The sequence below is a fragment of the Euleptes europaea genome, chromosome 3 (genome assembly GCF_029931775.1).
Source record: "Euleptes europaea isolate rEulEur1 chromosome 3, rEulEur1.hap1, whole genome shotgun sequence".
NCBI classification, from domain to species: Eukaryota; Metazoa; Chordata; class Lepidosauria; order Squamata; family Sphaerodactylidae; genus Euleptes; species Euleptes europaea.
The window spans coordinates 77,109,426-77,122,629 of NC_079314.1; the positions used below are offsets into that span (position 1 = coordinate 77,109,426).

The 13,204-nt window shown below is 38.6% G+C and overlaps 1 protein-coding gene across 1 annotated transcript in view; it reads left to right on the forward strand.

Moving 5' to 3' along the window:
* PTPRQ (protein tyrosine phosphatase receptor type Q) overlaps positions 1–13,204 on the forward strand; it is a 134,135-nt gene that overhangs the window by 19,418 nt on the left and 101,513 nt on the right. Inside the window, exons 8-13 of the mRNA XM_056846991.1 lie at positions 4,765–5,025; positions 5,582–5,742; positions 6,565–6,676; positions 7,108–7,334; positions 9,769–9,838; positions 10,455–10,654. Of these exons, the coding sequence (XP_056702969.1) occupies positions 4,765–5,025; positions 5,582–5,742; positions 6,565–6,676; positions 7,108–7,334; positions 9,769–9,838; positions 10,455–10,654 (1,031 nt within the window). The remainder of the gene's footprint in view (positions 1–4,764; positions 5,026–5,581; positions 5,743–6,564; positions 6,677–7,107; positions 7,335–9,768; positions 9,839–10,454; positions 10,655–13,204) is intronic.

Sequence of the window (13,204 nt, forward strand, 5' to 3'; positions counted from 1 at the left end):
AATAAACAAGAAGTAGGGTTATAGTGATTTTATAGCTCTCCATACAGCCTTTACTTACTTACCTCTTTAAGAAGTTAAAGTTTTTTTCTCACTTCTACAGAATGTTCAGATTTGGTGGTCTTTCATCTGGAACAGACTATTTTATTCAAATTTTTACTACCAATAGATTAAAAAGAAGCTACCCTGTTTTCCTGAGAATAAACACAGGTAAGTTTATGCTTTATATATGGGTTTTTCAAACTGCCATTTTTAGGGAGTGGGGAGAGATTGATACAGTAATCTAATGCAGTGTAGGCACCCCAAAGAGGGTGTCCTCATCCATCCTCCATTGGGAACAATGGAGGAAAATTTGGGGGCCCATAAAATTGGACCCCCTGACCCAATCTTCACCAAACTTGGGGGTTCTTGTAAGGAGAGGCACCAACAGCTATGCTGCAAATTTGGTGCCTCTACCTTAAAAACAGCCCCTCCTGAGCTCCACAAAGTTTTCCCATTATCTAACATAGGAGCCATTCCCTTTAACTTTTAAAAGGAACAGCTCCATATTACCTTAGGACAAATCTTTCTGGTGCTCCACCTCCTCAGAGGATTCCTGGCTGCCACAAAGAAAATTCTGTGCCGAATGGGGATAGGGAGCTGCCTACAGGCAGCTCTGCCCCCCTGGCATGCCCTGGTAATGCTTCTTGGGACACCGGCACACCCCCGGAATACTGGTGCAGGCCTATACGCCACCGGGACGCCAGCAGAAGGCCCAGCCAGCATTCCGGGGCGGCTCTGCCATGGCAGTGCCGGGAGACCAGTGTCCGGGCCTCCCCCCGGTATTGGGGCCACTCACAACAGTGTAAGTAGCCTAGCCGCTGGCATGGGGGGCCTAATGCCAGCACAGCCCCTTCCTGGCCTCCTGAGGACATTCGTCCATAGAAGCCAGGAATGTGCTATGAGTCTTTTAAATATAAAATGTAAATCTTAATCAGTTGTTAAACATGTTATTGCTAAAAAATTCTCCAAGTTTATATTCTTTTAACTTGAACTCTGTTTTTTACTATGGTGTTAAATGTGTACGTGTATATATATATATATATATCTGCTTTCAGATCCAGATCCACCATCAGATTTACAAGCTTTTGGAGTAGAAGAAAACACGGTTTATTTGATGTGGAAATTGCCAGCTGGAGGCTTTGATCATTTTGAGGTGAGAAAATATAACATCAATAGTGGTTATTGGTTTTGCTTTTTCTAAATATCAGTAACATATATCAAAATCATAAAGGGAAATCTGACTAAAAACAAACAAACAAAACCAGCATAAAGGCAGTTACCCTGATCCATAAAAGTGATCTTATGCATTTGTTCTGTATCCCCCTGAACATTTGTATATAAGGCTGTTGCTGAGGTGTGGCATATCAGCTATCTAGTATGCATGCACCATTTTTATATGTCACCAAACAGATTAGCAGCATTTTCACCTGACATCTTTCCAATCTAATTTGGCGTGGTGAGGGGGAAGTGTGTGCCAGCAGACTCAGTCACCTGACAATTTAACAGGTTATCGGTGTGACTGGCTGACAGCAGTGACCACCTAATACAAGTTCAGAGAGAATGCTATGCAAGAACAACATGAGATACAAACCTTCTTCCTGTACTCTTGGTTCTATTGCCCAAAGCCTATGTTCAGATACTACAGATCTAAACACATATGAGAAAATTTTTCCTGAACATCTCAGTTGTGCAGGATTTAGCAATAAAGAATTGTGAATATTGTCAATTTCTATTTTTTTTTAAAAAAACAGGGATGCACTTTAAACAACTGATTTTAGAAGTTTGTTGAAGTGCACTAATATCGGTGGTCCCTTAAGAAAATTACTTAGAAAAGAAAAACACAATGCTTATAAAGCTACTAATCTGAGTAAGAAGAAATATCCATTATAAATTAATGTTATCATACTTCCTGGAACATTTTATACATTAAATTTATTTTAAAAGAATGATTATACGCAGGTACCGCTCTTGGAATTTTGGTAAGGAAAATGTGTAAACATGTTACGGAAAAATATAATTGAATATTAATCCTAATGACATAATCTTATTGTCTGACATATTGCAGAGCAGGCAGGCATGCTAGACTGTGTTTCTGCTGAATAAATGAGATTATGCATAAAATATTAATGAAGAAGTCTTTGGTAGGGTGGTTGCTTAGCAAAGTACACCTGGACAAATAGGATTATTTTACCAATCATTTAAAATTAATCATCACGGCTCATCTAATTTCCATGGCATGTTTAGGAGTTGGCTGTGTGAGGACAACAATAAAATTCCTTTTAAAATGGTCTTTTTATAACCCTTCTTAAAATTCTGTCTACCTTTTCGTTTAATATTTTGCAGTTTGCCACCATTTGCTGGAGAGATTATTTTACCCAAATGGAAGGTCAGGCATCTGTCTATGTAGACAGATTTACTAGGACCATTCTCTCCAGAAATGTTTTAGGACTGTGATTTTACTTGGTTTGGTGTTCTTATCAGTTTCCTTTTCTCATCTTTGAATTGAGGTGGTCAGCCTGAAGACATGGGACTGGATCCAGACAGCTGTTCACTTGTTGAGCAATGGATCACTACCATAAAATGGAATCTTCATGGACAAAAGTCATGTGGGATGGCGGTTGTGGTATTGGGCTGCATTCAACAGGACTGAGTGCATAAGCTGGTTGGATCCAACCCATGACATTTCCCAGCTTCTTGTCCAGTATTGCAAGGATTTTTCTCTAGGCCTGATTAATCAAATATTATCCTAACAAACTTATGTGAGAAAAATCAATTTGAGTTCCCCCAAATATAGAACAGACAAAATAGATGCTATATTACTTTGCTGACTCCTACTCTCCTGATTAAGAGGAAATAATTGCACTTGTGTAAGAGAATAGCACTGGCATCCTAGATGTAACCTGCTCTGAGACCGGCTTTGACTAGGATAAAGTGGGATATAAATTAAAAAACCAACCAACAAACAAATAAACAAATGCTTTTGTTGATGTGTTTAGGATTAACAGTGTAGAAGTATTTTTTCATTCTGCATGGTTGTGCTTTGGCTGTGTTTGAATGAGTCTTGTTACAATGTTACCAGTTTATCCCTTTTGCCATTTCTCCCTTATTCCTTAACAATAGAATCCTTAAGTAAGCATTGAGTGTGACTTCAAAATATGTTTTTCTCTCTCTCTCTAGCTTTCCTATCATTACACAAGCAGCAATGAAACTCTTCTTACTACCACAATTTTTGACAGCATAACTGCAGTGAAAAATCTGATGCCTGGAACAGATTATATCTTTCAGCTAAAGACGATTAAAGGAAAAGATTTCAGTGTGCCTGTGAAGAAAAGAGTCACCACAAGTAACTGCACGATCAGTTCTATGTAATTTTATTTTGAAATAGCAGTGTGTAAATGTATTTTGCGTTGTTAAAAGTGGACATCTTTATGGGGAATATTGAAATTAAATAGAAACTATGGGTACACACACAACCTTTGTATAAGCCTCCTATGTGATTTAAATTGAACAAGGCATGTATGGATACTCCAGTTTTGTTTAAAGAGCAGTTCACTGCATTTTGAATATAATTCTTGGCTTGCCTATTCTTAAGTAAATCTGCAGCAGTTTAGCTAAATTTGTATGAAACCAAAGCAAATGGAAGTAAATTTGTCCTTCAGACTTGAGCCATTCACGAATAAGCTCCCACCATGTAAATTCTATTGGTAGTATCAGAATGTACATTGAACTAGGGATATGTCTTATGTGTTTTCCTTATTTTGCCTTGTTTGAATCATCTGGAAATCTGCTATGTAGATGTTGTTCTGCTATGTAAAGGATCTGGAATATGATGATCTTGTCGTCGGAGTCATCTATCTCAGTATAATTTACCTGGGGAACAAACTGCTATGTGGGGAGTACGTGCATTAGGGCTTTTCTAACTACCCATCTCACTACAGCCTCTTGAACTACCTGAAAAGACTCTTTGAAATGTTGAGGTTCCTCTAGAGAGGTATTTGGTGTGGCATAAGGGGATGCATCCAGAACAGCAGCATCTTTTCATCAATGGGCTATGGCTCAAGTGATAAGAGTGTCTGCTTTGCATGTAGAAGGTCTCAGGTTCAGTAAAAAAGACTGGGTAGTAAGTGGTGTGAAGGACCTTGCCCCGAGACCATGGAGAGGCAGTCTGTGTAGACAATGGTTACTTTGATGGACCAATGTTCTGATTCAGTATAAAGCAACTTCCTATGTTCAAAGTGTACAAGTGTTCTAGATGCTTACAAAGCGCTTTCTGCACATATATGTGACTTTTTAGATCCCATCCTCTGTCTACAGTGATTTGTGGAATAGTAACTTTTATCCCATTAATACTTACAGAAAATGCATTAATAATACAAACACAGCTTGATATTCATGTCACTTTTATGACAGTGCTATATGATACATTTATTGTTTTCAATTATCAGATGGTTTAATGATATTGAAGGATGATGACTTTTCCAAGGCTATGCAATGAATTTTTGATTAAGCTAAGATTTGAGCCCAGTTCTCTCATGTCCAAGTTCAGGACCACATCTGTCATCATGTGCAACTTTTACCAGACTATACCACTTTAAATAATTTAATGTCAACTTCACAGGTGCTGTAAGAACAGCTTGTATGTGCTCTTGCCATGAAATATTTTATTTAATCTATTGTTGTTTTTCTACATATTATCAGGTGCCTTCTTTCTCAATTTTTTTCCAGAACCTATGGGGATATGTGATCTAACATTAAAAGAGGTAACTTCTTCATCTGCTTTGTTAATCTGGAAACCAACCATGACCAACTTTACTCATTATAAAGCATCTCTATCGAACAATACATTCACAAAGGAGTATATTATTTTGGAAACACAGACACATCACACCATTGCAGATCTTACCGCTGGTGAGAGTTATAATTTCACATTGCAACGAGTAAAAGGATCTATCGAAGGTGAAATTGCCTTTACTGAAATCAGTACAGGTTTGTAATTCCCCCCACCCCCATGATTATGTTTATGTAGTCATGTGCAGCTAGATAATTATGCACTTACAGTCTATTTTGAAGACTGAATCTTTAGTCCAGGAGTTTATGCAAAAGATAACTGGTTAATTTTTTTAAAACAACAGTCACTATCAGGAAAGGCTGCATTTGCAGTATGAGATGGTTCTGCAAAAATCAGATCTGCGTACATATGTGTTTATTTGTATTCCACCTTGAAGTGGTTTAGAACAATAATTTCCAATCTTTATGGTATGGTGATCCAGTTCTTCCCTCTTCCATTTCCTCTCAACAACAACCCTGTAAGGTAGGTTAGGCTTAGGTAGGTTAAGAGAAGGTGGCTGACCCAAGGTTACCCAGCAAGCTTCCATAGCAGAGTGGGGAGTTGAACTTGGGATCCTAGTCTGACACTCTATCCATTATAGGCTTTTGATGCATGTGTATATCTTTGTTAGGATCTTGGTAGTTTTCAAGCTTGATTTTTTTTTGTATATAATCCATTTAAATGGAAGGAACAATGATAACATTTTCTTTTAAGTGCCTGAAAAGCCACAGGGAGTAGAAGTCTTCAATGTGTCATCACATTCCTTTTCTCTGCACTGGAGGTTACCTCATGGAAGTGTGCAAAGGTTTCATGTGGATCTCACACCTCCTCATGGCTTTGTCTCTGTCCTAGATGAGGGAGGTGGGGAGTATCAGGTATGTGAAGGCTTTTTTTAAATAGTGCTTGGATGATCTGTACTGTGGCAATAGGAAAATTGGCCAAGCATGACGTTCTCATTTTAAGCTTTTAAACATAGATGAGAATGTAGAAGTACACATGCCAAATTTGTGAGAGCAAATTTCAACATCTATGGTTTGTTGCCTTAACAACAGTTATGATACTTTACAAAGTCTGCAGTAGGCCTCTAGCCAGTCATTTAAGGGTTCATGAATAGTTTAACAAAGGCAGGGCAGAGCTATTGAGTAATACAGGTTCATTAATTGTGTACTTGCCAGGAAGATCTCACTTTAAATCATTAATGCAGGCAACATTTCCCTGTTAAGCCATCACAAAGTTGTAGCAGCACTGTTGATTCCAGTGTTTGAAAATAATATTATAATTATTATGGGTTTTCATGGTTTTTTGCTTCTCTTTTTTATTGGAACTGCAAAGGCACAGGTACTTTGTGTGAATGCTAGCTATTCATTGTTGTGGATTGTGTTGCGAAGGGTAAGGCAGCTTAAAAGGTTTTTCTAGAATTTCTCAGCTGAAACGAACAGAATAGTCGAGAGTTTTAGTGGTGGGATATGAACATGGGGTTCTGCAAATCCTTCAGTGCAGTAATAGGTAGAGCCTCTTGCTTTTTGAGTATTGTTGCCTTTTCCTGTCTTTTAAGAAGGCTAATGTGAATGTAAAGAATACACGAAAGTGTGATTTGAATTGTACGCCATTGTTACCATTGAAATGTATTTGATGCTTGCTTTTTGTTTCCATTTAAATTGAGAAGTAGCCCTAATGGGTTTAATTTCATATTCTAGGCTGATATTTCAAACACTACTCCTGGAACATTGTATAATGTGACTGTTTCTTCAGTTTCCTCTTCAGCGTATAGTTCATCTGTCAGCAGAACAGTGACAACCAATGTAACCAGTGAGTTTGTGATATTGCATTTCACTGCTTTCCTTGAAATGCCTTGTTTGTACTTTTAAAATTCAATGTGCTATTTTTCTGGTTTCAGTGTATTAGCTGAAATCCACTTCCACAGAATAATGTAGATCTGTACTGCAGAAGCCAGATGTTACAAAGCTACAATAATGTTTTTTAAAAACTAAACTGCCATCAACTCTATTTTGACTGTGAATATTTCAGCATTCCATTTTTTGAATTCTTATAGAAAGAATGTACTTGGTGCTCCAAAAGGCATTTAACCTTTTATAAGAATTCAAAAGAAAGCCAACTTCACAAGCTGTACTTTGATGTTTAAGAACTCAAAAAGACCTTTTCTGACAGAGCAGATCTTTTCGTTATTACGAAGTAGCTGTGATAAAAATACAATTTAATTAAAGGATGTCTTTATGCAGATCCTGGACCTCCTGTTTTCCTTGCGGGAGAACGAGTTGGATCTGCAGGAATTCTTTTGTCTTGGAACACACCACCACATCCAAATGGGAGGATTATATCCTACATTGTTAAATATAAAGAGGTGTGCCCTTGGCTGCAAAATACTTACACTCAAGTTACATCAAAGCCAGATAGTTTGGAAGTTCTTCTCACTAATCTTAACCCAGGAACAACTTACGAAATGCAGGTAACTTTTCTAGTCTGCTAATTACTTGTAAACTGTAAAGTAAAATGTAAAATTTATTAATAAGCTCAGGTTAACTAGTTTTGAATCACCTAATTCCTTTTTTAAAAGTTTTGAAAATCCTTTGAACATAGTCTGTCAAACGGTTGAAGACTTTACTTTGAGGTATAAGTTATAATAAAAATTAGCGGAAAATAGTAATTGCTTTCATTTGTTTTCAAGATTAAATCAGAGCAGTGCAACCTGAATTGCACTGGAGATGCATTAATGTCCTGCCATGGGTACGGTATCACCAGGCTTTTTGTAGTGTGAAGTTAGACACTACTTTGCTTTTTAGATATCTAGCTGACTCCTTTGGCTATGAGAAATGAATGACCTGGGGTGAAATAATAAGAGGTAAAATAGAATAATCATGCTTTGTGGGGCACTTCTTTTATCCGGGTCAGGTGTGCAGTGACTTGGTAAAAATAATGAGCGAACATTATGGTGCTTTCTTGTGTGCTTTCATTTTATGCAAAGCTAGTTTAATGAAAAGTCCACAAATCATAGATGATTAAAAAGTCTTTCATACTTAAGATGTACCGCCTATAGAATTTGACAATAGTTGTAGAGCTTGTTCAGTTATATTGATCATTGTGTAAAATACTTTGAATTTGAATCTGATATTGATTAAAATAGTCCTGTATATATAGTGTAGATCGATGGTGAGTTTTGGCTTCCAGATAACATGATCTTAGTTTTCTTTCATATTTTCATAAGTAAGTCCTACATGAATCCTTCAGGTCATTTCTTATTTGTTTAGTTGTTTCTTTCTGTCTCCTTTCTTTCCTCATCAGTTTTGATTCCAAATGCCCATTTGATTTTAGTGTTTTAGTCTTTTTTAATCATTAAAGTTAGATGAGGCTGGATCAAAAGGTGCTCATCTCACAGGGAAAGGGCTGAGATACATCCTTATCGTTTACAACAAGTTTCATGTATTCCTTATATCACACTTTATTGGAAGGGCAGAAACAAACATTATCCATTGGAACATTCATACATTGCAGAAGTTTAAAATTGCAGGACTTTATTATATCTTTATTCTAGCCACAATAAAGATCAAAGGCTACGTTTTGCTGTCAGCTTTCTTTTATCATTCAGCTTATAGTGCTTTCTGTCTTTCTTTTTACAAGTAACACTCTCGTGCTTATTTTTCAAATACATGTCATTTGTTCCTCAATATTAATGTTTTTTTTTTTGTTATTGGATTGTTTCAGCTACAGGCACCAGAGTAGAATCTATTGCCTTGTAGCTGGACTTTTTAATATGTTCACAGTCCACAAATGCTGTACATATACTATGGTGGTGTAGCATTGAGCACCTGCCACATAGTATAGCTGAATATGAAGCATGGGCTTACATTTGTACATCTGCATATCCTGCATCCTATTGTCCCTCATGGCTAGTGATCTAACTGGGCCCCATAGCCCCATCAGTAAACATTCCCAGTGACAGAAATGGGTGCTGAGGAGAAAGGAACACAGGAAAGATCCGAAGTCCTTGCATCTGTGAATTGCTGAATCTAGCCCAGTTATCTGTAATGACTGTGTTCATATTACTACACAGAAATAAAGAATTATCAATTATTCAATGTCAACTTCGTTGCATGGTCAGTCACTACAGAGAAGTGAATGTAGATGTGATTGCCTTGAGATAAGATTATCATTGGCCACTATGTGGCTACTGTGTGGCTGAATGCCACTTCCACTGTACTTTTTGTGTGTATAATCTTTCTTCTTAATCAGTCCCCTGAACTAACACTCTTGTAATAATTTTGTTCTCTGTTCCTATGAAAACCTATCCTGCCTTTGATCTTTTTCTCACTTCTTTTGGATATTATCTTTTTGTTATTCCCTTTTGAAATGAGGTGACCCCTCTCCAAACTGGAAAAAATGAAGTAATTTCAGGATGAGTGGATATTATTTTATATAAACACAGCATTATATTGTTATTTTATTAAGCTTTAACATAGCTATTTTCCCATTAATTTAGTTCTCAGTGTGAGTCCAAGAAATGAGGCTACTATAGAGCTTTTTAGTCTTTACATTATCAGGCATTTATACTCTGCTTTTCACATGATTTGCCTAAGCATGAGCCAGAAATATAGCAAATCTTTTTTATTTTGGCTGGAGTTTGGACTTCAGGATTAAACTTCAAAAAGTTTCACCTATACATCCACTATCCATATTTCCACTTCACTGAAACAAGGAACTTTGCAACATAATTAAGGTGCTTTTTTGCAGGTTGTGCGGGAGTAGTTTCCAGTGGATTGTGCACAATGTTTTAATGAAATGTTCTGAGCTCTCAGACGTATATACGACCCTTGTAAATAGTATGAATAACACTAATTGTTGGCCTAAAAGCATTATCCTGATATCACAGTTTTGGTTTATTGCAGGTTGCTGCTGAAAATAGTGCTGGTATTGGAGTATTTAGTGATCCATTTCTATTTCAAACCGCAGAAAGTGGTAAGTTGATGTACCGTTTTACTTACTAATCATTTTTAAGAGACTGAAGAGTTCACATGACATTATGGAAGGCACTATGGAACCTTTTTTATTACAGATTTTGCAATTTCATGGAAGAGTTGCCAAATCTTAGAAAATCCTTATCCTTTCCTTTGAATATTAAAATTCTGATTTTTATTATGGGGCTACTGACATTCGTATGTTTTTGAGACAAAAGGCTTTCTTGAAGCTGTGGTGCATATATGGGTGGAAAACATATTCCCACACCCCAGTTATGTTCCTCAAGCAACTTTCTTCTTCTGTTGCCTCTGTTAGGACTGTCCATACAGCAATAAACAGGTCACAGACTTTCTCTGAGGTAGGTCCAGTCCTATGGAATGGCCTACCAGAGTAGGTATGGAGGGCATCTTTCCAGGTTATATTTAGGATGGTGGCCAAGACAGTTCTATTTCAGACAGCATTAGGAGAAGGGTGAATTGTCACAGCAGATTTAAAAAGGTAAAGGTCCCCTGTTCAAGCACCGGATCATTCCTGACCCATGGGGTGACTCCAATATGCCTTTAACCATGTGCCAAATGTATTCCTTACTAAATTTTGGTTTTCACTTGTTTTAAAGCTCCAGGTAAAGTGGTGAATCTAACCGTTGAAGCTTTCAACCACTCAGCCGTTAATCTGATTTGGTTTCTGCCACAGCAGCCAAATGGAAAAATAACCACTTTCAAAATTAGCGTGAAGCATGCCAGAAGTGGGATAGTGGTGAAAGATGTCTCAGTTAAAGTGGAGGACCTGCTGTCTGGAAGATTACCAGAATGCAATGTAAGTCATATAAATGTTTCGGTTTGGGACATATTGTATTGGATCGTGTGAACCCAGGCCTCCAATGGCAGAGTTGTGTTCTGTTGCAAGGAACCTTGTTCTGGCAAAAGAGGTGTGTTGTCCACCAGAGGAAGGCCCCTTGTGCTAGAGAAAGTCTGTACTGCTACTGGAATAGATTCATAGTGGTCATTTATTCATGGCTGTTTGCTGCGGTTTCCATGCTTTGTTGCTCCAGACCTTATTTTTGATTTTTCACAGCTGCCGCGAATTGGCCCATAAAATTTGCAGCATCCCAGCAGCAACTCAAACCTGTGTTGCTACGATCTTTCCCTTTGCCCGCCCTTTGTGCCGGAGGGTCCCATTAAAAACTCTCTGGAGTCGGATTTCTTCTTCCCGCCCATCCCGGCAAATGTCTCCTCCCTCTCCTACGTCTCCCCACCCACAGGCCGGCTATTGACCAAGGGTTCTTTTTTTGTTCCGACCAGAAGCCCGCCCCTTTTCATGCACTGTGGCAGCCACTAGATCCGCACTTGAGTGCCGTACCAAATCCAAATCTCTACGGCAAGATTATAAGAGATGTGTGGCCTCCCATGCACAAATGGCCCTGGGCGCTTTGGCTGCTGCACTAATGAAGAAAGAAAAAATAAGGGGGAAACAAAGAGGAAGGGTGAAGAAAAAAAGGTGCGGGAGCGTAAATCACGAGGGGAGAAGTGAAAAGAACTATTCCAAAGGGGGAAAAGCAACAAGTCAGGACACACCATCAAAAAGAGGGGGGGGACTAAAAAAGAAACAAGGAAAGCAGACAGAAGCAGAAAACAGAAGTCAATGGGAAAACGAATCCAAAGCTGAAAGGGAAGTGGGAGGACCGTGCTGAGTCAAAGCAGAAAGGGAGACAAGGGCTGTTTTCGCAGGGGAGGTTTTGCCTTGGATTTGCTGCTCTCTCTAGATACACATTTTCCCCATCCAAATTCTCAAAACTCTGCATTGGGGGAAAGAAAATACCAAGACCACGGTCATACAGCCCGGTTAACCTACAAGAACCAATGAACTCTGACCCTGAAAGCCTTCGACAATATTATGTAGCTATTAATTGTTTGCTAGAGTTGTCAGTGCTGCAAAATGTAGCTACAGTCCAGAGGGTATTTTTTACTACAATATTTATACCCCACCTTTCTGTTTCAAAATTAACACTCAAGCTAGCATACTATATTAAAATTTATACAAAAGAGTCAAAACCTTTAAACCATTAAAACCTACAAGATTTAAAACTTACATTAAAACCTACAAAATTTTAAAGCCATTAAAACTTACAAGATTTACATAATAATAATAATAATAATAAATAAAATAATAAAAAATAGCTGATGCTAGAAGGTCTATTTAAGAGCCCCGTGGCGCAGAGTGGTAAGCTGCAGTATTGCAGTCAAAAGCTCTGCCCACGACCTGAGTTCGATCCCGATGGAAGTCGCTTTCAGGTAGCCGGCTCAAGGTTGACTCATCCTTCCATCCTTCTGAGGTCGGTCAAATGAGTACCCAGCTTTCTGGGGGTAAAGGGAAGATGACTGGGGAAGGCACTGGCAAACCACCCCACAAAGTCTGCCTAGAAAACGTCAGGATGTGACGTCACCCCATGGGTCAGGAATGACCCAGTGCTTGCACAGGGGACCTTTACCTTTTTTAGAAGGTCTATAAAGGAGGAAATATGTGCAGTGCAGGAAGGAAAAAGTTCAAAGGAGCAGTGATGACTGCCAGGAAAACCCTCATTTGGATTCTCATCAATAGGATTTGTTTGACAGGGGTTCTCACCATCCCCACTCAGGAGACAGAGCGCCTAACACTCCTTCTGTCCTGGTTCTTCGTGCATCTTTAAAGATAGCATGGCAAGCTGCAAGTGTTTGGGAAGGCCTGTTGGCATGCACATCTTGCCTTGCTGTCTTTAAGGATGCCTGCAGCATTTGTTCCTAGGAAAAGGAGCACTGGCTGCTTCTGTTCCTGGGTATAGGGTGAATAATGGGTAGAAGGGTGGAGGTGAGCTGGGGGCAATGTGGGATGGTGAAGGCAATGTGGGGTGGAGCTCCCTACCTCTCAAATCTGCTGGCTTGGGCCAGTGTCCCACTTAGTGTCACAATGGAGTGGCTACCCCTAGATCATGCATATTGCTGGGGTATGGTTAAAAACTATCCATATATTTGAAACCCGGTGGCAGGCTAACAACAGGCATGCCTTGTTTTATTGCACTTCATAGATATTGCATTTTTGAGCAAGTGTATCGGCACCATTTTCCCAATAGCATTTGCTCACATAAAGACTCTGACACATTTTGGTAAATCTTGCAATATTTCAAACTTTTTCATTATTATTACAGTAAATGTTTTAGACTACAGTATAGTGTAAATATAACTTTTATATGCACTGGGAAACCAAAAATAAATACATAATGTGACTCGCTTTATTGCAGTGGTGTGGAACCAAACCTGCAATATCTCTGAGGTATGCTTGTACCATGTGGTAAGAATGAAAGTAATGGTAACAATATTAGTACAAACAACA